This window comes from Cetorhinus maximus, chromosome 11 (assembly GCF_964194155.1).
Source record: "Cetorhinus maximus chromosome 11, sCetMax3.hap1.1, whole genome shotgun sequence".
Classification (NCBI taxonomy): domain Eukaryota; kingdom Metazoa; phylum Chordata; class Chondrichthyes; order Lamniformes; family Cetorhinidae; genus Cetorhinus; species Cetorhinus maximus.
This window is the reverse complement of record NC_135889.1, coordinates 52,678,356-52,703,364: the sequence shown is the minus strand read 5'-3', so window position 1 is coordinate 52,703,364 and position 25,009 is coordinate 52,678,356. Positions and strand designations below refer to the sequence as shown.

General features: G+C 41.5%; 1 protein-coding gene across 2 annotated transcripts in view; it reads left to right on the top strand.

Moving 5' to 3' along the window:
- The window catches only part of itprid2 (ITPR interacting domain containing 2), a 186,261-nt gene that overhangs the window by 88,968 nt on the left and 72,284 nt on the right, over positions 1-25,009 (top strand). For both annotated transcript variants that reach the window (XM_078551935.1, XM_078551936.1), the window contains exons 3-5: positions 9,246-9,294; positions 21,545-21,594; positions 21,830-21,886. In XM_078551935.1, coding sequence (XP_078408061.1) covers positions 9,246-9,294; positions 21,545-21,594; positions 21,830-21,886 — 156 coding nt within the window. The remainder of the gene's footprint in view (positions 1-9,245; positions 9,295-21,544; positions 21,595-21,829; positions 21,887-25,009) is intronic.

Genomic DNA, 25,009 nt, shown 5'->3' with positions numbered 1-25,009 from the left:
ACCTTGTTAGTTGAACAGCTCAACACAAAACCACCTGTCACATGACTGAGACTTGAGCTGTTCGAATTGCTTTAATTATACAGCTCTTGAATTTTATCTTCAGTCCCTATTTGGCCCCAAGGGAAGCAGGACTCCAGGCAAACAGCCTGCCTCTGTCTACCATTTTATCATCTAACAGGTAGTAGCAGAAAGAGATCTGCCCAGGTGAAGTGCATGGCTCTCATCTACACTGTTAACTACTGGAACATTGGAACTCCTGTATCTGGACCTTAAAGACTAATTCATCTCTATGTGCCTTCTCCCACTGTGGAAGCCTTTGCTTCTGGAAAGTCTGATCACCCTGCAATAGTTTCAGCCTGCTAATCTCTGAAGGAATACGCCACTGAACTTTAGATTCTGGATTCCTGTGAAACCATAACTCTTATTTTTATTCCTGTACCGTTTTCGTTCCCTTAATCCTCATTTATTGTATAAGCTCAAAAAGAGGCGGACATTGCAAAACTCCTTTCCCGAGGTTTGTGTATGTGTAAAATAAACCAGCCCTCTTATTTTACCTTATCGAGTTTGCTGTGGAGTTATTGATAGGTGTTTGGATAACTCCAAAACTGAAGGGTTGGGGAAAATAAACCACCACTTATAAAGTGAGAAATCAAAATCAAAAACACCTTTCTGTTTACAGAAAGTGAGAGGCAAAATCAGGACTGTTTAAATTAATTCCCCCTCTGGTCCACAACAAGCTAAATTTTACATAGATTGGAGAATGACAGGGCAATCTGGAGACCACTGAAGTAATCAAGTAGAAAGGTGACAAAGGGATGGATGAGAGTTTGAGGCAAACAGGCTGCGGTAGAGGTGGAAGATGGCAATATTTTGGAGGTGCAAATCAGTAATCTTTGTAATAGAGAAACTATGAAGCCAGAAATGCAACTGGGAGTCAAACAGGATACAGGTTGCAAACTGTTTGGCTCAGCCTTCCAAAGTGGTGAGAAAGAAGGATGGAGTGAGTGCCAAGGATACAGAGCTTGTGGCAGGGGAAGAGTTTGATGGCTTAGAGTTTTCCAATGTTAAGCTGGTGGCAATTGTGGCTCATCCAGGGCTGTATTAAATAAGCAGTTTGACAGTACAGCAGAAGTACAGTGGATGAGAAGCAGAGTTGAATCATATAAAGCATCAGAAAGGTAAAGCACCAATTTGGAAAAGTCTAAATAATTCAGTTCTCAGCCTTGTATAACTGCAGAGAGCACTGTTGTCATCAAGATACTTTGTGTTTTGGTGCCAATATTTCACGTCAACTAATATCATGTTGTATTCTTCAAAGCGTCAAATTGTTTCCCCTGCTGTGATCCTGTCACTAACATCAGCCTCGTCAGTATGAGTATCACATAGTGTAGTTTAGACCCAAAGTACTTAGCTTATTATTGTACAGTTGAATGAGTGTTCACTTATTTGTGAAAAACATAGTCTGAAGATTTCACACATGCCATTATGTTTTAATGACATTTTAACAAAATCACTTGTAAAATAAAACTCAACAAAGTGCCACAAACTTTGTGCAAAGTGCTGTGCCAGATGCTGAATGACCTGAAGACTTAATGAATTACACTAGAACATATTATAAAGCTGGCTTTGAGAGAATTTAACACTCATTCTGTTGGTAAGGATTCCTTAATATATGTTTGATAAGGGATTTTTAATGTGTATTAGGGGTTTTAAAATGGGCAGTAATATATTTTCTTTCTGTTTAGAGTTTGACATATTAATTAGTCACATGCTATATGCAAAATCTTAGGTCTGCAAGTCCGAGTTTGATTTGATTTATTTTTCATTGGGTAGAAGGAGTTATTATGCCAACTGTATCTTCCAGGCAAAGAATTGCATGCTCAAGCCAAATACTAGGTCTTACACTTCTGAAAGAGAGCCCTTTACATCTCTTTGGCAGATCTGCACATGTGACAGTAAAATAGCAAACAATTACTGTACATTTAAATGATTTTGGTAAAATAGAACAACTTTTTTTAACTTAATGGCCAGAATATTGCCGTTGGCGAGCGGGGGCGGGCCCGATACGCTGACGCGAAAAATGATACGAGATGACATCGGGCATGCGTCCCGACGTCATCACGCGTCCTTTCGTTCAGCGGGCGCGCGCCTATTAACAATGCTGTCTGTCCAACCTTAAGGTTGGCGGGCAGGTGAAGAGCCCAAGCGGCCTTCGCGTTTTTCAGGAAACCTCATCCACGGGTGGGATGAGATTTCCTGAAGGTTTTATAAAATAATTTAATAAATTTTGCAACACTCTCAAACATGTCCCAGCTCATGTAACACTGTCACATGTGGGGACATGTTTAAATAAATTTTTACTTTATTTATAACAAGATTTTTTTTATCAACTGAATCTCCGAGGCACGGAGCTGCCTCAGGGAGATTGCTGCGCTCTTTAACAGCGCAGATCCCGACTCCCACCCTCCCACCCACCCCGCGCAGGTAGTGCTGAGTGGTGCTGGCTGCGTGTTATGCTAAGCGGGCCTTAATTGGCCCGCCCACGTTAAATGGCGGTGCGCAGCTGATAATGGGTAGCGTGCCCGCCCGATATAGGTAAGATTCTGCCCAATGATTTAGTGGTATCATTACTGTCTCTGAATCAAAAGGTCGTGGGTTCACAGGCACTTGACTACATCAGTTAGGCTGAAACTTCGATGTAGCACTTCTATATCCCATCTTGTGTCCTAAGCAGGGTATTGTATGTATGATCTGACTAATGCTTAGAAAGACTCTCAGTGCTTGTGTAGATTTGAAGTTTACTGATATTCTTCAATCCTGTTAACATTCGTAATTGTTTCACCACAATATCTGGAACATTTTGAAAGGATAATCTTAACTTAACCAGCCAGGTGAGAAACCGACACATTCTGGTCCGATGCAAACTTTACACCCAGCCTGATTTTACTGCCTATTGACAGTCGACCCAAGCCACCTCTCTCCCTGCCCCACTCCACTCTTGAGGTTAAAATCACTTCCAAAATGCCCTTTTTAGTTCTAAAGCAGTCTCTGATTTTTTTTTTGGTCGACTTGGAACCAAGTGCCATTTTCAGAATGGAAGCCATTTTCAATTGAGATGTACAGTTGTAAATAGAATCAATCATTATTTCAAATTTGGATTATGTAAGTTTGTGGAAATACATTATCCCTGCTCTTTTTTTATTCACATCCTCTCTTGCCCCATTAGTTTCACTGAGGAACTAGCTTCACTCCTGCAACTGAGGTCTTCCACTGATATGTTTTTGTTCTCCTCTACTGGGTTTTCCTAAGTTATCATCAGGCTTCAAGCTTTTGGTTAATTTTCAAAATGGAAATGCTAAGAAGAACTGAGAGTATCAGCAAGCTGCACGCCAAGTCGACTGAGAATACATCTTATTAAGATGAAGGGTCCTGTGGAAGGATGGAATATCTATGATAACAGTAATGAAATGCAGTAACAGTGCTTAGGATGTCCATTTTTGCATAGTACCTGTTGTTAGCACTATTTTGCTCTTGATCACAGTATTGAAACGGCTTTTATCAAAGTCACAAGACACCCTATGTAATTGTGACAAAAGTAAACTATCCTGCCTCATTCTTCTCGACCTGTCTGCAGCCTTTGACATGGTTAACCATACCACCCCCTTCCAAAGCCCCTGAACTATCATCTAGCTGGGTGGGAATACACTCATCTGGTTCCATCCTTGTCTATCTAATTGTTGCCAGAAAATCACTTGCGATAGCTTCTCTTGTCGCCCGCCCATCCTTATTTCTGTTGTCCCCTAATGATCTATCCCTGGCTCCACTTCATTTCTCATCTACATCATCCAAAATCACATTGCTTGTTTCCACATGTATGTTGGTGTCATTCAGCTGTAACTCCCCACCACCTAACTTGACCCCTCATGTCTCTGGATTGTCAGTCTATTTGTCCAATTTTCAGTACTGTATTACAACAGGGAGGATGTGTGTCAGGACTTGCCCCTTCTTTCCTGCTCCTCAATTGATCTTAACAGGGTTTTCTGTAACTTATAAGGATGAAAGTATAATTCAATGTCTGTGCTTAACCATTTACATGCATTTGATTGCAAAAAAAAACAGTCTGACAGGCTTTCTTGAGTTTAAACAAAAGCACTCGTCCAGGTAAACAACATGTAAAGATTTTAAAAAGGTAATCCCACACCCTGAACTTGCAACACACACACTCATGCTGCATACACAGACACATGCGCGCACACGCAAAATACCAAATTATACTTTTATACTTTTGGCCAAATCAAAATTCAACAATAAAAGGCAAAAAAATAGAGAGTTCACTGTTTATAAGTCTTTCATTGGTATCCCTGGCTGAGGCAGAATGTTTCCACAATGGACTTGAAATTCCAGTGGAGTTGAAGCACATGTAAACTGCAATTTCTGGAGATACTCTTTTTTTTAAAACATAATCTGTCTTTTCCAAAAGTTGCTGGTTTTTGCACTTGCTATTCCTTTTGTTTGAAAATTCTTCCCCTCTGTAATGGACTTCAAACTGGAACAGAGAGATAGAGAGGGGAGAGAGAGCTGGTGTTACCCCTCCCTTGGGAGATTTCTTCCAGATTCCTCTCTTAAGCAACTTGGGTGTTATACTAAAAGTCATTTCAAAATGGTTATTCTGGTCAAATGGCTCTCTCCACATGGTAATTTCAGAAGGTAATTTTTTCGTGTCTGGACAAACGTTGGTTTGTATTATGGCCTGGGTGATTAGTTTCTTTAATGTCCCAGCCATTAACTCCTGAATGATCCATTCTCCATCTTAATAAGATAGGAAGAACCTATATAGCCATTGTCCTGGTAGACTTTCTGTCTCTGCATGATAGGTAGCTTGATAAAAATGTAAATGGTCCAGTCCAGTTTCAGTAAACCTGTGAAGTAATTCTTGACATTAGCAGGTGTGAAACTCCATAGGAGGTTGTCTTGGCGTGTCTTAATTGTAATTCATGTTGGAACCTTCCAGAAACAGGCCAATTTTTAATATCAGATGTCTGGTAGCCATCTGAAGTAAGTGTCTTTGCTTGCTTTTTTAAAAAAGAAGTCTTTTGAAAGCAATTCAATATATGTATTTGATCAGCTGATTAAATTAAAGATTAATATCACACATGCACAAGTCACATCATTGTGACAACTGGATGCGCAGAAATTTCCTCCAATTAAATAGTGGGAAGGCCTATTGCAAACTCTGTTCCCTGGTCAATGACTCCATCCTTCTCCCTGGCAACTATGTCCACAGACCTTTGAAGGTGGCAGGACGTATTGAGAGAGCAGTCAACAACACATGGCATCTTGGGCTTTGTTAATAGAGGTATTGTATACCAAAGCTGAACCCTTATAAAGCTCTGGTTAGACCACAGTGGGAGTGTTGCATCCAGCTCTGGTTCCCTTACTTTAGAAGGATGTGAGGATCCTTGGGAGGATGCAGAGGAGATACGGCAGAATGGTTCTAGTCATGAAGGATTTTTACTTACAAGATTAGGTTGCTGAGGTTGTTCTCTTTGGAAAACAAGAGATTGAGCGGAGATATGATAGAGGTGTACATCATTATGACGGGTTTAGATAAGGTAGATAGACAAAAGCTGTTCCAATTAGTTGATGATGCAAGGTCTACGGTGACACAGATTTAAGGTTTGGGAAAAGAGATGAGGAGGGATATGAGGAAGAACATTTTATGCACTGATTGGTAATGACTGGGAACTCGCCTATAAGGCTGATGGACCAGAGATGAATGATTTCAAAAGGAAATTGGATGAACAATTGGAGGAAATAAATTTGCAGGGCTATGGGGATAGTTGAGAGAATGGGAGTGATTAGATTGCTTTGTAGAGAGTCAGCATGGACTCGATGGGCCAAAGGGTGTCCTCCTATACTATTGTAACTGTCTGAGGTGGAACTGCTTGCAACCTTGGTATAATACATGACACTGAAATGAGCTTCTTGGCCACATTGTTGGGAAATAGAGACAGTTTAATTAAGTTATATTTGTATTTGTGGATGTTAGGAATGAGTCTAGCTTTAATGTTTGAGTTTGATTTGTATTTCTGTATCTGTGTGTTAAGAAAAGGTCAAATTGAGTTTTAGTTTCACTTTTAAAGGTGCCTGCATTTCTAATGAGAGGTTTACGGCTGATTCAGCTAAGTTAAACAAACAAGAGTTGAGAAATTGGGCTGCTGCCTAGCCACAGGGGTCCAGCGAGGCAGGCAGTCCCACAGGCACACAGATCAACTAAAGAAACAGCAACTCTGAGTTCAGTTTGAAGACAGCTGCTAAACAGAAGCCAACTAGAAGGGACAGATAGCCAGTCCCAAGCTAAAATTTGTTGAAAGTAGCTGCTAGAGAGAGATTGGAGCAAAAGGGAGAGATAGCAAGTCACAAGCTAAAGAAAAGACCCCAAAATCCAGGGGAGTGGAACAGGGGAATGTCGCAAACAGACCTTCTAGTCAAAGGAAGAACAGGAACCTGGAAAAGGTCCTGTTAATGAACCCGCATAAAAAAGGTCCTGTTAGTGAGGGGCAGAGAGAAAGGCTCCAAGCTTCAGATTTAAAGAGACACAAACCACAAAAAGCAGATTTAAATGGAGAACAGCTTGAAAGAGGCAAGGAGGTCCAAAGAGACAGCTGAAGCTCTGTAACTCTTTGTTATGGGCATGTGAAGCAGTGGTGTACTGTTGACAGCTGAGTCAGTGAGAGAGAGTACGTGGAAGACAAATTGAATGCATGTGGTGACCCAGGGAAGAGGATCATTGGAAGGAGTGTTCAAAGCCTTGGAAGTGAACCCTTGTGGAAGGTGCCTGAGACAGTATCGGTTTGGGAGGAGATTCCAAGGCGAGTTCTTGGAAAGTGGAGATTGGAAACCCTTGTGTGAAAGATGGAGTGCAGTGAGACCGGTTGGCTCATGGTTTGACAAGCATCTGGGGGGAGTTGAGGAGAGATCCATAACACCTGTGTGAGGTGGCATCTGTCACTTGGTTTCAGAGTGTGGTGTGTCTGACCACAGGTTGCTATAGGTTTACATGGACTGTGCATTTACTCTGAACATTAAAGTATAAGATAGCTTTTGTAACTTGTGTTATCCCTACAAATCTGTATACATCTGTAAAGGGATAGTTGTGGGTGAAGGAGTATAGTAATATAGTTCATCTTTTCTTGTCGAATAAATGTTTTATTCTTTTGTTAAAAGTTCATTAGCAACTCTGATGACTCTGTTTAGTAGCTCCTGTTTACGTATCTGAACAAAAAATAAAAGTTACAATCTATCAAGTTGGGTTTCACCCTGGGACCAGGCTTGTCCAGGGGTAATCTCAGCTGGCACCATAACAATATATCGGTGCCATCGCTAAGACTACCTATTTCCGCCTCCATAACATTGCCTAACTCTACCCTTCTCTTGGCTTACCTGCTGTAGAAACCCTTATCCGCATGTTTGTTCCTTCTAGACTTGACTATTCCAATGCACTGCTCACTGGTCTCTCACATTCTACCATCTGTAAACTTGAGATCATCCAAAGCTTTGTTGCCTATATCCTAATTTGCACCAAGTTCAGTTCACCCATCACCCTTTGTGCTCACTGACCTATAATGGCATACATAAGCAACACTCCAATTTTAAAATTCTCATCCTGGTTTTCATTTCCCACTCTGGCCTCTCCCCTCTCTACCTCTGGAACCTTCTCCAGTCCTACAGCCCTCCTAGCTTCCCATGCTCCTCCAATTCTGGCCTCTTGAGCATCCTTAATTTTAACCGCTCCACCATTGGTGGCTGTGAGTTCAGTTGCCTCGTCTCTAAGCTCTGCCTTTCCCCCACTAAACCACTTTGCCTTTTTACCACTCTTTCCTCCTATGAGCTGCTCCTTAAAACCTCCCACATTGACCAAGCTATTGGACATCTGTCCTAATATCCCCTTATGTGAGTTGGTGCCTAATTTTTGTTTTATGATGCTCCAGTGTAGCACTTGGGGAGATTTTATTACGATGAAGTCACCATACAAATACTTACTATTGTTATCACAGCTACCTTAACTCTTATTAACTTACAAATTTTTTTATTTGTTTCATCTCCAATGTCAAAAGGAGTTGATGCCATCTCATTAGCATGCCTTAATTTGATTCTTGTCCACTCAGTCCTCTTACCACCCCTCAATGAGATGATAGCGAAATTGAAATCCTTTCAATGATTGCAATGCATATAAACATAACATAGAGAGATGGTATAATGTTCTCCCCTGTAACTGCTCTGGTTATTGCATTGGGCACTTTACTCTGACTTCTAATGTTGGCACACCTTTTAGCCTAAGTTTTTGGAATCTTTTCTTGATCCATTGGAAGTTCTGAAGTGACAGGGTTGCGGCAAGAAACTCTCCAAATTCTAAGAGTGTTTTAGTTTGGCTGCTTGATTCTAATGTTGTAAACCAAATACCTCAGAATTAAAAGAGTCTGCTAATCATAAGTAAATACAATAACTGGTTAAATAAGTTTTTGCAAGTGTGGCGGGTTAACATTCACTCCCTCCACCACCAACGTGCAGTGGCAGCAGTGTGTACCATCTATAAGATGCACCTGCAGCAACTTACTAAGGTTTCTTCGACAGCAGCTTCCAAACCAGCATCTTCTACCACCTAGAAAGACAATGGCAGCAGATGCATGGGAACATCACCACCTGTAACTTTCCCTCCAAATCATACACCATCCTGACTTGGAGCTATATCGTTGTTCTTTCACTGTCGCTGGGTCAAAATCCTGGAACTCCCTCCCTAACAGTACTGTGGGTGCACCTACACTGGACTGCAGCGGTTCAAGAAGGTGGCTCACCACCACCTTCTCGAGGACAATTAAGATTGGGCAATATAGCCAGTGATGCCCACATCCTGTGAACAAATAAAAAAAATAATAATAATAGAGGAAATAATTTAGCTGCCTATGGTGCTTTGGTTAAACTATTGGACTCAACTCAATGTGGAAACACCCTCATGTTTACTGGAACTTCCTGTGTATTTTGAAAAGCAGTATATTCTTAACTGCTGTGGCTACAAAGTCAATACAGATCAGTTCAGGACCTTTTAAAGGCCCACATGTTCAGTATGATTTCCACTTTACAGTGGTTTTAATTTTTAACCGTCTTAGTTCTGGCTGCTACTTTGTGAATTAAGTGTAAAATGATAACACTTTGCTAACATATAATCTGATATAATCTTTTGACAGAAAATGGCATATCAAATAAGAAGATTGAAATTTGGCTTCAAGATTGTGGGTAAGTTGCTTCCGTTGGAGAAGCATTTGGCGATGTTTCTAAAAATACATCTTTAATATAATCTATTTAAAATTCACCAAATATGGAAAAGTGCAGCAACTGTGGCAACTTTATTCTACGGTAATTTTCTCATTACTGTGTCAAATAATCTAAATTTATACATGAATTACACCAAACAATTAACACTGATTTTATTTAATTTGGCGGGGTTTTTTTCCCCAGCAGAAATGCCTTTCTATAATTGTATTCCATCTTTAGACCACAGCACAAAGACTATTCAGCAATAAGCAAATGGGATTTAAGGTCAAGGCAGTTTTTTGAAATGCAGTATAATATGCAATTCTACTCCGAGGATTTTAGAAGAGTTCCAAGAAACAATAGAATCAAGTGGTTCACTTATATAATTGGTCTCTTCATAACAGAGCTTCGTTTGTGTTTAGTTTTCTTTGAGCATTCAAAGCATGTCTTGATTCATAGTTTTGCTTAAGGGTAAAAGTAGGTCTAAGGAGTTTCATAACCATGTTAAAACATGTTTTATAATGAAAGTATTTGTGAGAATTTACTATTTTTTAAAAATGATTTTATTAGTGACATTAGAAGACCTACAAGGTTAGCGATGGCATTGATGGGGAGTGTCCTAGAGTGGCCACATAGGAAACAAGTCACAAAATCTGCTTGGCTGAGCTTTGCTCTGGAGCTGAGGAATCCTAGGGAAGCGATTTTATAGTTTGGGAATTCAGTGTATCCTGGCCGTGGCATATTGTCCTGGGATCCTGTGGCTTTGAATCTGACCTTGCATCAGGGGGCAGTGAAGGCCCTCCTCCTTCTCTGACACCCCTTGCTGTTCTCCTGCCACTTCCATTCCTCCTCCTCCTCCTCACCTGTGGCCTGGGCCCCTCTGTGATCCTGGGCCTCAGGTGGGCGCAGTGTTTCCAACATTCTCTGCTCCAGCTGGCGTCGGTGGCATGTGGAGCTGCCAACCTCTGCAGCTCCAGGCAGGCACGACTTCTGGGGATCTCAATCGTGGGGAAGCCCTCACTGCGGCATTTGATTCTGTCGAGCCTTCTCCACCAAACTGACGGAGATCCCCATCAGTTCTCCCACTATTGGGCAAGACTCCCACCGACTTGTCAAAATCCCGCCCTATAAGTCAGTGCCCACTTACTAATCCAGTAATATTTATTTCCTTTGGAAGTTGCAGGTTACATAATTCAAGGAAGAACGTGTGAAAATGTATTTGGGAGGTAAAAGGGTTGTAGCAAGTTTAATATTACAGTTTTCATTTTAGCAGGAAATAAACCCATTAGTATTTGTACATGGAAAATACTTTTTAAAATGGCACTGACTTTCTGAAAAAATAATTAAGTAATAGTAATTCCCCAGCCATCCATTACATTTGAGGTCAAGTCATTTGCTCCATCTTGAGTGTAAATTGTTTACTTTCGTACTTTACAATAGTGTTTATATTTGGTTCTTGATAAGGCTTCCCTCCGTAGTCTTCCACTAGGGGATTTTCACAGGAGGTGCACAATGAATGTAGTCGATGGCCACAAGAACTAAGAAGGTTTAAAAGCTCTCATTAAACAAAATAACTTTATTACACACTGATTAACAATTTGAGTATATAGTTGTTCTTTATATTATACTAGTGGATTTTCTGTGACATTGTTCATGATGCCCTAGAAGAAATTTATAAGTGTGAGAATTGCTGTGAAAAGACGTAGCAAGAAATCTGCGAGGGAGACACTCTGAAGTAAAATATTAGTTTGCCGATGAAACTGAAGGATCAAAAACACCCATTTGGAATGTTTTTTGTATGAAATATAAGGTATATAGCAAAAGTGATGGATTTAAATATACAATAACATTTTTCAGGCTAATTAAAAACCTTTTGCTCCAGAAATGGTGTTTAATTGGTAGAAAAATGCAGTTACGCTCTGCAAATTTGCTTGTGCTCAGAGTGAAAACATGATAAATCTCTGGTCTTGTGAATCACAAGCTTTCACACAAAGTTCTTAAAAGCAGTAGTTTACTTATTCCAGAACTATTATGTATTCAAAGATGTTCATATTTTAAGTAGTGTAATCACAGATCAGGTCGGCATGTTTATTGAAGATGAAAGGTTAGTGGTAATCTGTGTTATGTCTGCTTTGAGTCACTGGGAAACATGAGGAACCTTTGGCTATCAGCTGCTGTTTTCCAAAAAGATTTTGCCGATGAGCAATCAGCTTTGTCTCAGTGGTATCACTCTTGCCTCTGAGTCAGAAGATTATTGATTCAAATCTCTCTCCAGGCACTTGGGCATGCAATATAGGCAGGCATTTCGGGGCAGTATTGAGGAAGTGTTGCACTGTCTGAGAGCCATCTTTCAAATGAGAAGTTAAAGTGAGGCCCTATCTGCACTCTGAGATGGGTGTAAAGTACTCATGGTACAATTGAAAGTGGAGCAAGAAATTTCTCCTGGTTCACTGGCCAACATTCGTCCCTCTTTTAACGCTTAAAAGTAAATAAGCAGTCATTTAGTTTGTTGCCTGTGTGACATTGCGCAAATTAACTGCCATATTTCCTACAGCAGTGAATATCCATTGGCTGTGTTACCAAAGGTGCTACATAAATGCAAGTTTTTTTTATTTTACTGGAGACCGTATACATTCTAATAAAATCCTTTTACAGTGGGCAACAGAAAGATATACACATTGTAGTATATTGGCCTTCTTCAAAGAACAATGTTGCAATTAGATTAACAAGATAATATAAACTAATTTTTGCACTTCATAGACTTTCTTAACATTTTCGATAGGAAGCATTTTCATACTGACATTTGTGTAACCAATGTTCACAATTACTTTTGGATGAAAATGCTAAGTTATGGGGCATTGAACCAAAAAGCTTTCTTATGAAGAAATTAGATATACATTCCATAATGTGTGCATTTACAGCACAACAGTTGACTAGGTAGAATAACGCTATATAGTAAAAAATATTCTAAACTTTCCTATAGTGGCCCAGATCTTTTGGTCCGGATGATCGGAAACTGGACGTACAGCCCAAAATGTGCGTCAGGTCCCCTCAGAAGTCCTGGCGTGCAGACCTCCATGGGATTTGCCCGGGAAGTTTGAACTTCTGATGAGCAAATTCCCCTGCTGTCCGGGACCCTCTGAAGAAGTCGCTGTGTTAGAGTCAGAGATTTTGGACAGTTCTGACATACCTACCTGGATAGTTACTGAGGAATGGTGTTGTAGGGGTGGCCGAGTTGCGATTATTAATAGAGTTGATCTGCAGACAACTCTTGGGTGGAAACATTAAATTTATTTACAACATACTCAGCAGTAACTACACGTGTGCTTTCACCTTCAACTCTATCTCTACACTGACTGCTGAGGTCGCCCTCGCTACTCTCCTGTTGGTTACTACAGATCATGTGATCGCTCTTTAACAAGTATTATTCTTAAAGGTACATTACACACTAAATAAAAGCATAATTACTACAAAATGTTAGACAGAAAACTCCTAGTCTAACTCTTGGATAACTAAAGAACTGAACCTCCCAATCACTCTCACTGACCCCTTCTAACACCCCCACTCAGCCCCGATTACTTCCCCTGACCCCACCCCTGAATACCCCCAACCTGACCTGACTACCCCTCCTGACCCGACTAAGACCCCCGTCATGCCCCCAATCTTACCTGAGAAGTCTCCACCACCAGACTTCAGTCCCGACCCAACCTGGCAACCACACCGATGCACCAGCCCACATCACCCACCCTACCCGCTTACCTCACTCACACTACCACTCTGCTCATTCACCCATTCATTCACTCACTCATTCTTTAACATTCACATTGGACATTTAACCTAATCCTGGCAGCTGACACTCCAGCACGTTTTGATGTAGCTCCTCGTGGGACTATGTGTTCTGCATTTCAGAAGAAACCAGCCTCAGAAGAACCCGGCCATGGAAGAACCGGCTAGAAATGCGGAGCAGAGTTGGGGCACAGAAAACCAGGAGTGGAGCGGCAATCCGACAGTGATTGCTGCTTTGCAGAAGATCCGGACCAATGTGTAGATGTTTTTGAAATATTACAGCGGAAAGATTGTTACTGTTAAAACCAGATAATAATTCAACAAGTTTTTGTCAATTGTGCAACACCAGAAGACCATAAGACGTAGGAGCAGAAGTAGGCCATTTGGCCCATCGAGTCTGCTCCGCCATTCAATGAGATCATGGCTGATCTGATCATCCTTAATTCCACTTTCCTGCCTTTTACCCATAATCTCTGATTCCCTTACTAATTAAAAATCCATCTATCTCAGCCTTGAATATACCCAGCCTCTACAGTCTTCTGCGATAAAGAATTCCACAGATTTACTACCCTCAGAGAAGAAATTCCTCCTCATCTCTGTCTTAAGCGGGCATCCCCTTACTCTGAGATTATGCCCTCTGATCCTAGACTCTCCCACAAGGAGAAATAACCTCTCAGCATCTACCCTGTCAAGCCCCCTAAGAACCTTATATGTTTCAATAAGGCCGCCTCTCAATCTTCTAGATTCCAATGAATACAGGCCCAACTACTCAACCTCTCCTCATAAGAAAATCCCTCCATCCCCGGGATCAACCGAGTGAACCTTCTCTGGACTGCCTTCAATGCCAGTATATCTTTTCTTAGATAAGGGGACCAAAACTATTCACAGTATTCTAGGTGTGGCCTAACCAGTACCTTGTATGGTTTAAGCAAGACTTCGCTATTTTTATACTCCATTCCCTTTGAAATAAAGGCCAACATTCCATCTGCCTTCCCTATTGCTTGCTGAACGTGTTTGTTAGCTTTTTGGGATTCATGCACAAGGACTCCCAAATCCCTATGTGCTGCAGCTTTCTGCAGTCTTTCTCCATGTAAATAATATTCAGCTTCTCTATTCTTCCTGCCAAAGTGCAGAACCTCACATTTTTCCATGTTATATTCCATCTGCCAAGTTTTTGCCCACTCACTTAACCTGTCTGTATTCCTCTGTAGACTCCTTGTGTCATCCTCACCACTTGCCTTCACACCTATTTTTGTGTCATCTGCAAACTTGGCGATAGTACATTCACTTCACTCATCTAAGTCAGTAAAATATATTGTAAATAATTGAGCCCCCAGCACTGATCCCTGTGGCACTCCCCTAGTTACAGGTTGCAATTCTGAAAATGCATCCCTTATCCCAACTCTCAGTCTTCTATTAGTTAGCCAATCCTCTATCCGTGCTAATATACTACCCCCAACACCATGGGCTCTTATCTTATTAAGTGGTCTTATGTGTGGTACCTTATCGAATGCCTTTTGGAAATCCAAATACATTACATCAACTGGTTCACCTTTATCAATCCTGCTTGTTACCTCCTCAAATAATTCTAATAAATTTGTTAGGTATGATTTCCCCTTCAGGAAGCCATGCTGACTCTGCTTGATTAGATTATGTATTTCTAAATGTTCTGCTATTACATCCTTTGTAATAGACTCCAGCATTTTCCCAATGACAGATGTTAAGCTATTTGGCCTATAGTTACCTGCTTTTTGGCTCCCTCCCTTTTTGAATAAGGGTGTTACATTGGCTGTTCTCCAATTCTCTGGGACTTATCCAGAATCCAGATTACTACTAGTACATCCACTATCTCTGTAGCTACTTCCTTTAATACCCTAGGATGGAACCCATCTGGTCTAATCTTTGCCACATTGTATGTTTTTTCTTTCAATTTGATACTGTCCTTAACTTCCTTGATTAACCGTGGTTGGTTTATCCCCTTCCTTGACTCCTCCTTCCTCACTGGGATATATCTTTGTTAAGAGTCATGAACTATTTTCTTAAACGTCTGCCATTGTTACTCAACCATCTTTTCTACTAAACTCCTTTCCCAGTCCACTCCAGCCAACTCTGCCCTCATTCCATTGTAATTACCCTTATTTAAGTTTAGCACAGTTGTTTCTGACCCAAGTTTCTCACTCTCAAACTGAATGCTAAATTCTACCATATTGTGGTCACTGTTTCCTAGGGGATCTTTTACTCTGAGATCATTTATTAAACCTGCCTCATTGTACATTACCAGATTCAAAATAGCCTGATCCCTGGTTGGATTCACAACATATTGTTCCAAGAAACTGTCCTGAATACACTCTATGAATTCTTGCTCATGTCTACCTCTGCCACAATCTACATGAAGTTTAAAGTCACCCATGATTAATGTACTGCCTTTTTTATATGCCGAGATTATCTCCTGATTTACTTTCTGTCCTACAGCATAGCCACTGCCAGGGGGCCTATAGACTACTCCCACCAGCGTCTTCTTCCCCTTTTTATTTCTTACCTCCAGCCATATGGATTCTACACCTTCCGATCCAAGCTCCTTTCTTGCTATTGTATTTATTCTATCTTGTACTAAGAAAGCTACCCCACCACCATTTCCTTCCTGCCTGTCCTTTCAAATAGTCACATACCCCTGAATATTTAGTTCCCAGCTTTGATCTCCTTGTAACCACATCTCCGTTGTGTCTATAAGATCATACCCATCAACCTCTGTTTGTACCATTAATTGATTTATTTTGCTCTGAATACTATGTGCATTTAAGTAAATTAATTTTACCTTTTGCCATTTTTTCTGCTGTTGATCCTATTTGCTGCCATTTTTTATGTTTGTACACTCTGTCCCTTCCTGGCACACTCTGGGTATCATTACCTAAATAGCTTCCCTGCAATGCTGCCATATCCTTTTGCTTTGTAAGCCTGTGTGTCTCCTTCCCAGAACCCTCCCCCTCTCTTTTTAGTTTCAAGCCATCTTTACAGCCCGAATTATTCGGTTCGCTAGGACACTGGTCCTAGCACAGTTCAAGTGAAGCCTGTCCCACCGGAACAGCTCCCTTCTACCCCAGTACTAGTGCCAGTGCCCCATGAACTGAAACCCATTCCTCCCACACCAATTTCTGAACCACGCGTTTAACTTCTTGACTTTATTTACCCAATGCCAGTTTGCCCGTGGCTCAGGTAACAATCCCGAGATTATTACCTTGGAGGTTCTGCTTTTTAATTTAGCTCCTAACTGTTCAAATTCTTTCAGCAGAACCTCATTTCTAGTCCTATCAATGTCGTTGGTATCAACATAGACGGTGACAACTGGATCCTTCCCCTCCCACTCAAAGTTCCACTCTAGCCCTGAGGAGATGTCCTTAACCCTGGCACCAACACAGCCTTTGTGAGTCACACTCACATCTGCAGAGAACAGTATCCATCCCCCCAATTATAGTGTCCCCTACCACTACTACGCTCCCTTTTACTCCCTCCACTTGAATGGCTCCCTGTACTACGGTGCAGTGGTTAATTCGCTCATACTCTCTGCAGTCCCTGCTCTCATCCACACATCTTGCAAGAATCTTGTGACTGTTGGATAGTTACAGGGGCCGAGGCTCCTCAAACTCTACCCCCTGCACCCTCATACCTGTTTCACCTGCAGTCACATCCTCCTGTCCCTGAATGCAGACCAAATTTGAATTTCCTAATCTGAGAGGTGTGACTGCCTCCTGGAACAAAGTGTCCAGGTAGCTTTCCCCCTCCCTGCTGTGGTGCAATGTCTGCAGATTGGACTTCAGCTCCTTAACTCTGATCCGAATTTCCTCCAGCTGCAAACACTTGGTACAGATGTGTTTGCTCTGGATCATCTCAGTGTCCAGCAGCTCCCACATATTGCAGCAGCAACACATCACCCATCCTGCCATTGCTGTTGTATTTTATTCAATTTATTAATTAATTACTCTAGTATGCCCACTCTTAACACTTTATTATAATTATTTTTATACACACCAGTATCGGCCTTATACTTAACAAGCTGCCTTTAAGAAAAAGAGAAAAAAAAAGACTAGAGATCTAAACACAAACTAAAGACCTTACTTTTACTTTAAAGACTAGAAATATTCACCAATCCTACTCAATAATCAGCTGCTCTCTGCGCTCTTTTCCCTTTCATGCTCTTTTCCCTTTTGCGCTCTTTAATGGTCTCACACTCTTCTCCCACTTTCTCACAGTTAAAGGCCCTGCTCCTTTCGCACTCACTCCCTGTAAATGACAACACTGTTTCTCTTTCACTTTCTCGCTGTAAATGACCACGCTATTTCTCTCTTTCTTTTGCTATAAATGAGCACTCTATTTCTCTCTCACACTTTCTCGCTGTAAATGACCACACTGTTTCTCTCACTCTTTCACTGTAAATGACCACCCTATTTCTCTCACACTCTTTCACTGTAAATAACCACACTATTTCTATCTCTTTTTCACTGTAAATGAGAACACTGTTTCTCTCTCACTTTCTCGCTGTAAATGACCATGCTATTTCTCTCTCACTTTCTCACTGTAAATGGCCACGCTGTTTCTCTCACACTTTCTTGCTGTAAATGACCACGCTGTTTCTCTCACACTTTCTCGCTGTAAATGGCCACGCTGTTTCTCTCACACTTTCTTGCTGTAAATGACCACGCTGTTTCTCTCTCACTTTCTCGCTGTAAATGACCACGCTGTATCTCTCACACTTTCTCACTGTGAGTGACCACGCTGTTTCTCTCTCACTTTCTCGCTGTAAATGGCCACGCTGTTTCTCTCACACTTTCTTGCTATAAATGACCACGCTGTTTCACACTTTCTTGCTGTAAATGACCACGCTATTTCTCTCTCACTTTCTTGCTGTAAATGGCCACCCTATTTCTCTCACACTTTCTCGCTGTAAATGACCACGCTATTTCTCTCTCACTTTCTTGCTGTAAATGGCCACGCTGTTTCTCTCACTTTCTCGCTGTAAATGACCACGCTGTTTCTCTCACACTTTCTCGCTGTAAATGACCACGCTATTTCTCTCTCACTTTCTTGCTGTAAATGACCACGCTGTTTCTCTCACACTTTCTTGCTGTAAATGACCACGCAGTTTCTCGCTCACTCTCTCTTTACTGTAAAGGACCATGTTGTTTCTCTCACACGCTTTCGCTGTAAATGACCACACTATTTCTCTCTCACTTTCTCGCTGTAAATGACCACACTATTTCTCTCTCACTTTCTTGCTGTAAATAACCACACTATTTCTCTCACACGTTCTCACTGTAAGTGACCACACTGTTTCTCTCACACACCTCCCTGTAAATGGCCATGCTGTTTCTCTCTCACTTTCTCGCTATAAATGACCACGCCATTTCTCTCTTTCTCACTGTAAATGACCACACCATTTTTCACTTTCTCACTGTAAGTGACCATGCTGTTTCTCTCACACTTTCTCGCTGTAAATGACCCCGCCGTTTATCTCTCACTTTCTCACTGTAAATGATCACGCTTTTTTTCACACACTTTCTCACTGTAAATGACCACGCTATTTCTCTATCACTTTCTCACTGTAAATGACCACGCTGTTTCTCTCAAACTTTCTCGATGTAAATGACCACACTGTTTCTCTCACACTTTCTTGCTGTAAATGACCCCGCTGTTTCTCTCTCACTTTCTCACTGTAAATGACCACACTGTTTCTCTCACACTTTCTCGCTGTAAATGACCACACTATTTCTCACTCTTTCACTGTAAATGACCGCACTATTTTTCTCTCACTTTTTCGCTGTAAATTACCACGCTGTTTCTCTCACACACCTCCCTGTAAATGACCATGCTGTTTCTCTCTCACACCTCCCTGTAAATGACCACGCTGTTTCTCTCTCACACCTCCCTGTAAATGACCACGCTGTTTTTCTGTCACTTTCTCCCTGTAAATGACCATGCTGTTTCTCTCACTCTCTAATCGCTGTAAATGACCACGCTGTTTCTCTCACACTCTTTCACTGTAAATGACCACACTATTTCTCTCCCTTTCTCGCTGTAAATGACCACGCTGTTTCTCTCACACTTTCTCACTGTAAATAACCTCACTGTTTCTCTCTCATGTTCCCACTGTAAGCGACTACACTGTTTCTCTCACACACCTCCCTGTAAATGACCAAGCTGTTTCTGTCACAGACCTCCCTGTAAATGACCACGCTGTTTCTGTCACACATCTCCCTGTAAATGGCCATGCTGTTTCTCTCTCACTTTCTCGCTGTAAATGACCACGCTATTTCTCTCACACTCTTTCACTGTAAATGACCACACTGTTTCTCTCATACTTTCTCGCTGTAAATAACCACACTGTTTCTCTCACACTTTCTCGCTGTAAATGACCACGCTGTTTCTCGCTCACTCTCTCTTCGCTGTAAAGGACCATGTTGTTTCTCTCACAGTCTTTCCCTGTAAATGACCACACTATTTCTCTCTCACTTTCTCACTGTAAATGACTACGCTGTTTCTCTCACACTTTCTTGCTGTAAATAACCACACTGTTTCTCTCACATGTTCTCACTGTAAGTGACCACACTGTTTCTCTCACACACCTCCCTGTAAATGGCCACGCTGTTTCTCTCTCACTTTCTCGCTATAAGTGACCACGCCATTTCTCTCTTTCTCACTGTAAATGACCATGCCATTTTTCACTTTCTCACTAAGTGACCATGCTGTTTCTCTCACACTTTCTCGCTGTAAATTACCCCGCTGTTTCTCTCTCACTTCCTCGCTGTAAATGACTCCGCTGTTTCTCTCACACTTTCTCACTGTAAATGATCACGCTTTTTCTCACACACTTCCTCGCTGTAAATGACCACGCTGTTTGTCTCACACTTTCTCACTGTAAATGATCATGCTTTTTCCTCATACACTTTCTCGCTGTAAATGACCACACTGTTTCTCTCACACTTTCTCGCTGTAAATGACCACGCTATTTCTCTATCACTTTCTCGCTGTAAATAACCACACTGTTTCTCTCACACGTTCTCACTGTAACTGACCACACTGTTTCTCTCTCACACCTCCCTGTAAATGACCAAACTGTTTCTCTCACACACCTCCCTGTAAATGACCATGCTGTTTCTGTCACACACCTCCCTGTAAATGGCCATGCTGTTTCTCTCTCACTTTCTCGCTGTAAGTAACCACACTGTTTCTCTCACACTTTCTCACTGTAAGTGACCACGCTGTTTCTCTCTCACTTTCTCGCTGTAAGTGACCATGTCGTTTCTCTCAAACTTTCTCCCTGTAAATGTCCGTGCTGTTTCTCACACGTTCTCACTGTAAATGACCACACTGTTTCTCTCTCACACTTCCCTGTAAATGGCCCCGCTGTTTCTCTCTCACTCTCTCTCGCTGTAAGTGGCCACTCTGTTTCTCTCATACTCTCTAGCTGTAAATGACCACGCACAAGATAAACCAACCAGATTAGCATAGAAATAGCTATTAAATTTTGCATGAAATATGGCTAGTTACCATTCATCCTGAGTTGAAGAACAATGAGGACTATGTAGTGTCCGCTATATAGTTGATAGGAAATGGAAATTTCAAGTGTCGCTGCCTTGAGTGCAGGGAAACTTTTTCACATGGCTTTCTTTGCAATAGCGTGGCTGCAATACAAAGCAGCAATAATATGTTGTAGCTCCCCCCTAAGTTACTGTCAAAATTTTTTGATTCTTCCATTAAAAGTGCTGCACTGGTGTAGGAGGAGGCTACTGTGTTGTCATCTTATCAGGTGTAGCACACGTGCAACACAGAAGCATTCCAGTATTCAACAGCATTTTATTGCTCCCTTTTTTTGAAAGGAAAGAGAAACTTGCATTTATATAGCATTCATGACCTCAGGATGGCTGAAAGTGCCTTACAGTGAAGTACTTGGAGTGTAGTCATTGTTGTAATGCTTGGTTTTAAATAAAGTGAATGGGCAATAAATACTGGCCTAGCCAGTGTCGCCCACATCCCGTAAATGAATTTTTAAAAAAAGATATTGTTGTCCGTCTCTAATCGCCCTTGAACCGAGTGGCTCGCTAGGCCCTTTCAGAGGGCGGTTAAGAGTCAACCACATTGTGTGCAAGCCTGGAGGTCGCATGTATGCCAGACTAGGTAAAGACGGTAGATTTCCTTCCCTAAAGGATGTTAGTGAACCAGATGGGCTGCTTTTTTTTAACACCATGGTCACCATTACTGAGACTAGTTTTCAAATCCACATTTTATTAATTGAATTTAAATTCCATCAGTTGCTGTGATGGGATTTGAACCTATGACACCTGAGCATTAGCCTTGGCCTCTGGATTACTCATCTAGTGATATTACCACCACGTCACTGTCTCCCTAGAAAAAAGATAAACTTGTTCATCGGATTTTTATTGTACACTTGCAGGACACCATTGGGAGCATCTTTGGATGAACAAAGCCAGATAGCGTTGAAAAGTAAGTTTTGTTTGTTACCAATGGTTGTTGTTTTGGATTGGTAGAAAAGGTTTCCTGTTTTAGACGTGTAATAGTCCTGTTTTTTTTGTTTTGTTTTTTATAATTTTATTTTGCAAAGTCCAAGCTTAAAAATGTAATTTGTGTAAAACAATTTTGACATAAAAGCATTTTGAGAAATGTGAGGTAAATGTAAAAAAAAATTCACCCTTACTTAGGCTTGTGACTGTCTCAACAGGTACCGTTACAAAAAATGGATGTAGTTTTGAGGATGACCTGTCGCTGGGTGCAGAAGGTGGGTGATGGTTTGTGATGGATGATGTACAGTAATATTTTCACCAGGTCTCTGTTGTATTCTGTTAGCCTGTTAATTCTGAGAGTTACCATTTAAAAAGAAGTGTCATTCATACTTTCTGCTCATACAATAGAGTTGTTACTGATGTGAATTGTAGCTCAGAAATACTGCTGCTCATTAGGTTTTCTTATCACCTGTTTAGCCTGCCTTTGCATACACATTGGAATTTGTAAAATGGCAAATGTTCATTTTTAGCAGAAAGAAAGTTTCTCGAACTAGAAATTTTCTGAAAATACCATTTGAGTATTCTCCACTACTTAATTTAGAAATAGGTTTGATGTTTAGAACAATACCAATTCTCTTTCCATAGCTTTCCATTGTGCCATACTGCAAAACGCTCAATCCATTTTCAAACCTTTGCCTGTGTCATTGTAAAACCACAGTTAGGAGATATGACATGGGATGGTTAAACTTACAAATGTTTTAACTGTTAAAATGAAGATCCACGTGTACACAAGTGAGCTACCATCTCGCTTTTAGCACCTTCAGTAAACAGTTGAGCACGCCAGATCTTATGGAGACCAAGCTTGGTACAGATTAAAATCTGTTTTGTTCTGTTTGTGACAATTTGCCTTAATCCCAATCCTAAATAATCATCCTTCAGTTCTCAAATGTCATTTCCAATTTATCCTTGAAGTCTCTGAGTGAGGTTGCTAGTTTATGCTCATCTAGTGCTAGATTAGGGTAAATTTTGTACTCTAGGTTTATGCCAGCTGGGGCCTATGCATATCTGTATGGAGCAGATTTTCATCCCATAAATCTGAGCTGGATTCCACCCTGAGCATAGGCGAAACTCTGCAATGGGGAACCAACTGTTCTGTAATGTCACATGTCAATCCTCCAATGTGGTTCATCACCATCTCAAAGAGCTGTTTTAACTTGGTTGCCAAGTGCCTGGAGGACTAGTAAAAACCGGTTGTCCCTCCCAGAATGAATTGTTTTGCTATCTTACTTCTGACTGTCTCTCTGGATTTGAATGCAGAGAAAGGATTTGTGAGCTGGTGAAGTAGTTTGATCTTTCTTACGCTGCTCAATGCTAGAACAGGATTGTTCCAACTGCAAAATTATTTTCCTACTTGGCCAACGGTTGGCTAATTTTCTTTTAGAATGATCCATGCATTTTAGGAACAAAATTACTGTGGAAGTGATTATTGGGGTGGAAACCTTATTGTCTGTCTACAAATGGTTCGTTATACATGATGCTTTTGTGTGTAAAATATTCACATGTTTTGACAAGTTTAGGGATACTTGCCAAGAAGAACAGCTACAGATCAAGCTACCGGAATGGAATCTAAAAGATAGTCTGTTTAAGTGGATGTGATATTAAGTTACCCACCTTCTGGTTAATACACAGTTTTCTTATATAATTGAAGGGCTTGTTCGAAGATGAAGTGTCTTGTGTTTAAAGCTTTAATTTGATTCCCATATTAGAGGAAAATTCCATTTCAGCTACTAATATAAAGCAACATCAAGGTTCAACATGGACAAGGAAATCTCCTGCTGATTACCACCTAGCAATGCACCCCCAACCCCCACCTCAGCTGATGAATCAGTACTCCTCCATTTTGAATACCGATTGGAAGAAGCATTAAGGGTGACAAGGACACAAAGTATTGTGGTTGGGGGACTTCACTAGCCATCAACAAGAGTGTTTCGGTAGCACCAATACTCCAAGCTGGCTGAGTCCTAAAGGGCATAGCAGCTAGACTGGGTCTGCGGCAGGTGATGGAACCAGCAAGAGGGAAAAACATACTTGACCTTATCCTCACCAACCTGCCTGCCGCAGGTGCATCTGTCCATGACAGTATCGGTAGGAGTGGCCACCGCACATTCCTTGTGGAGACAAAATCCCGTCTTCACGTTGAGGATACCCTCCATCATGTTGTGTACCACCATGCTAAATGGGGTGGATTTCAAACTGATCTAGCAACTCGACTGGGCATCCATGAGGTGCTGTGGGCCATTAGCAGCAACAGAATTGTCACTTGAACACAATCTGTAACCTCATGGCCCGGCATATCCCCCACGCTACCATTACCATCAAGCCAGGGGATCAACCCTGGTTCAATGAAGAGTGAAGGAGGGCGTGTCAGGAGCAGCATCAGGCATATCTAAAAATGAAGTGTCAACCTGGTGAAGCTATAACACAGGACTACTTGTGTGCCAAACAGCATAAGTAGCAAGTGATAGACAGAGCTAAGTGATCCCATGGCCAACGGATCAGATCTAAATTCTGCAGTCTTGCCACATCCAGTCATGAGTGGTGGTAGACAATTAAAGAACTCACTGGAGGAGGAGGCTCCACAAATATCTCCATCCTTAATGATGGAGGAGCAGCACATCAATGCAAAAGATAAGGCTGAAGCATTTGCTACAATCTTCAGCCAGAAATGCTGAGAGGATAATCCATCTTGGCCTCCTCCGGAGGCCCCCAGCATCACCAATGCCAGTCTTCAGCCAATTTGATTCACTCCACGTGTTATCAAGAAAGGGCTGAAGGCACTGGATACTGCAAAGATTATGGGCCCTGACAATATTCCGGCAATAGTACTGAGGACTTGAGCTCCAGAATTTGCCATGCCCCTAGCCAAGCTATTCCAGTACAACTACAACACTGGCATCTACCTGCTATGTGGAAAATTGCCCAGGTCTGTCCTGTGTACAAAAAGCAGGACAAATCCAACCCGGCCAATTACCGCCCCATCAGTCTACAGTAAAGTAATGGAAGGGGTCATCAAAAGTGCTATCAAGCGGCACTTAACAATAACCCGCTCACTGACGCCCAGTTTGGGTTCCGCCAAGGCCACTCAGCTCCTGACCTCTTTACAGCCTTGGTTCAAAGATGGACAAAAGAGCTGAACTCCTAAGGTGAGGTGAGCGTGACTCCCCTTGACATCAAGGCCGCATTTGACCGAGTATGGTATCAAGGAGCCCTAGCAAAACTGGAGTCAGTTGGAATCAGGGAGAAAACTCACTGCTGGTTGGAGTCATACCTAGAACAAAGGAAGATGTGGTTGTTGGAGGTCAATCACCTCAACTCCAGGACATCACTGCAGGAGTTCC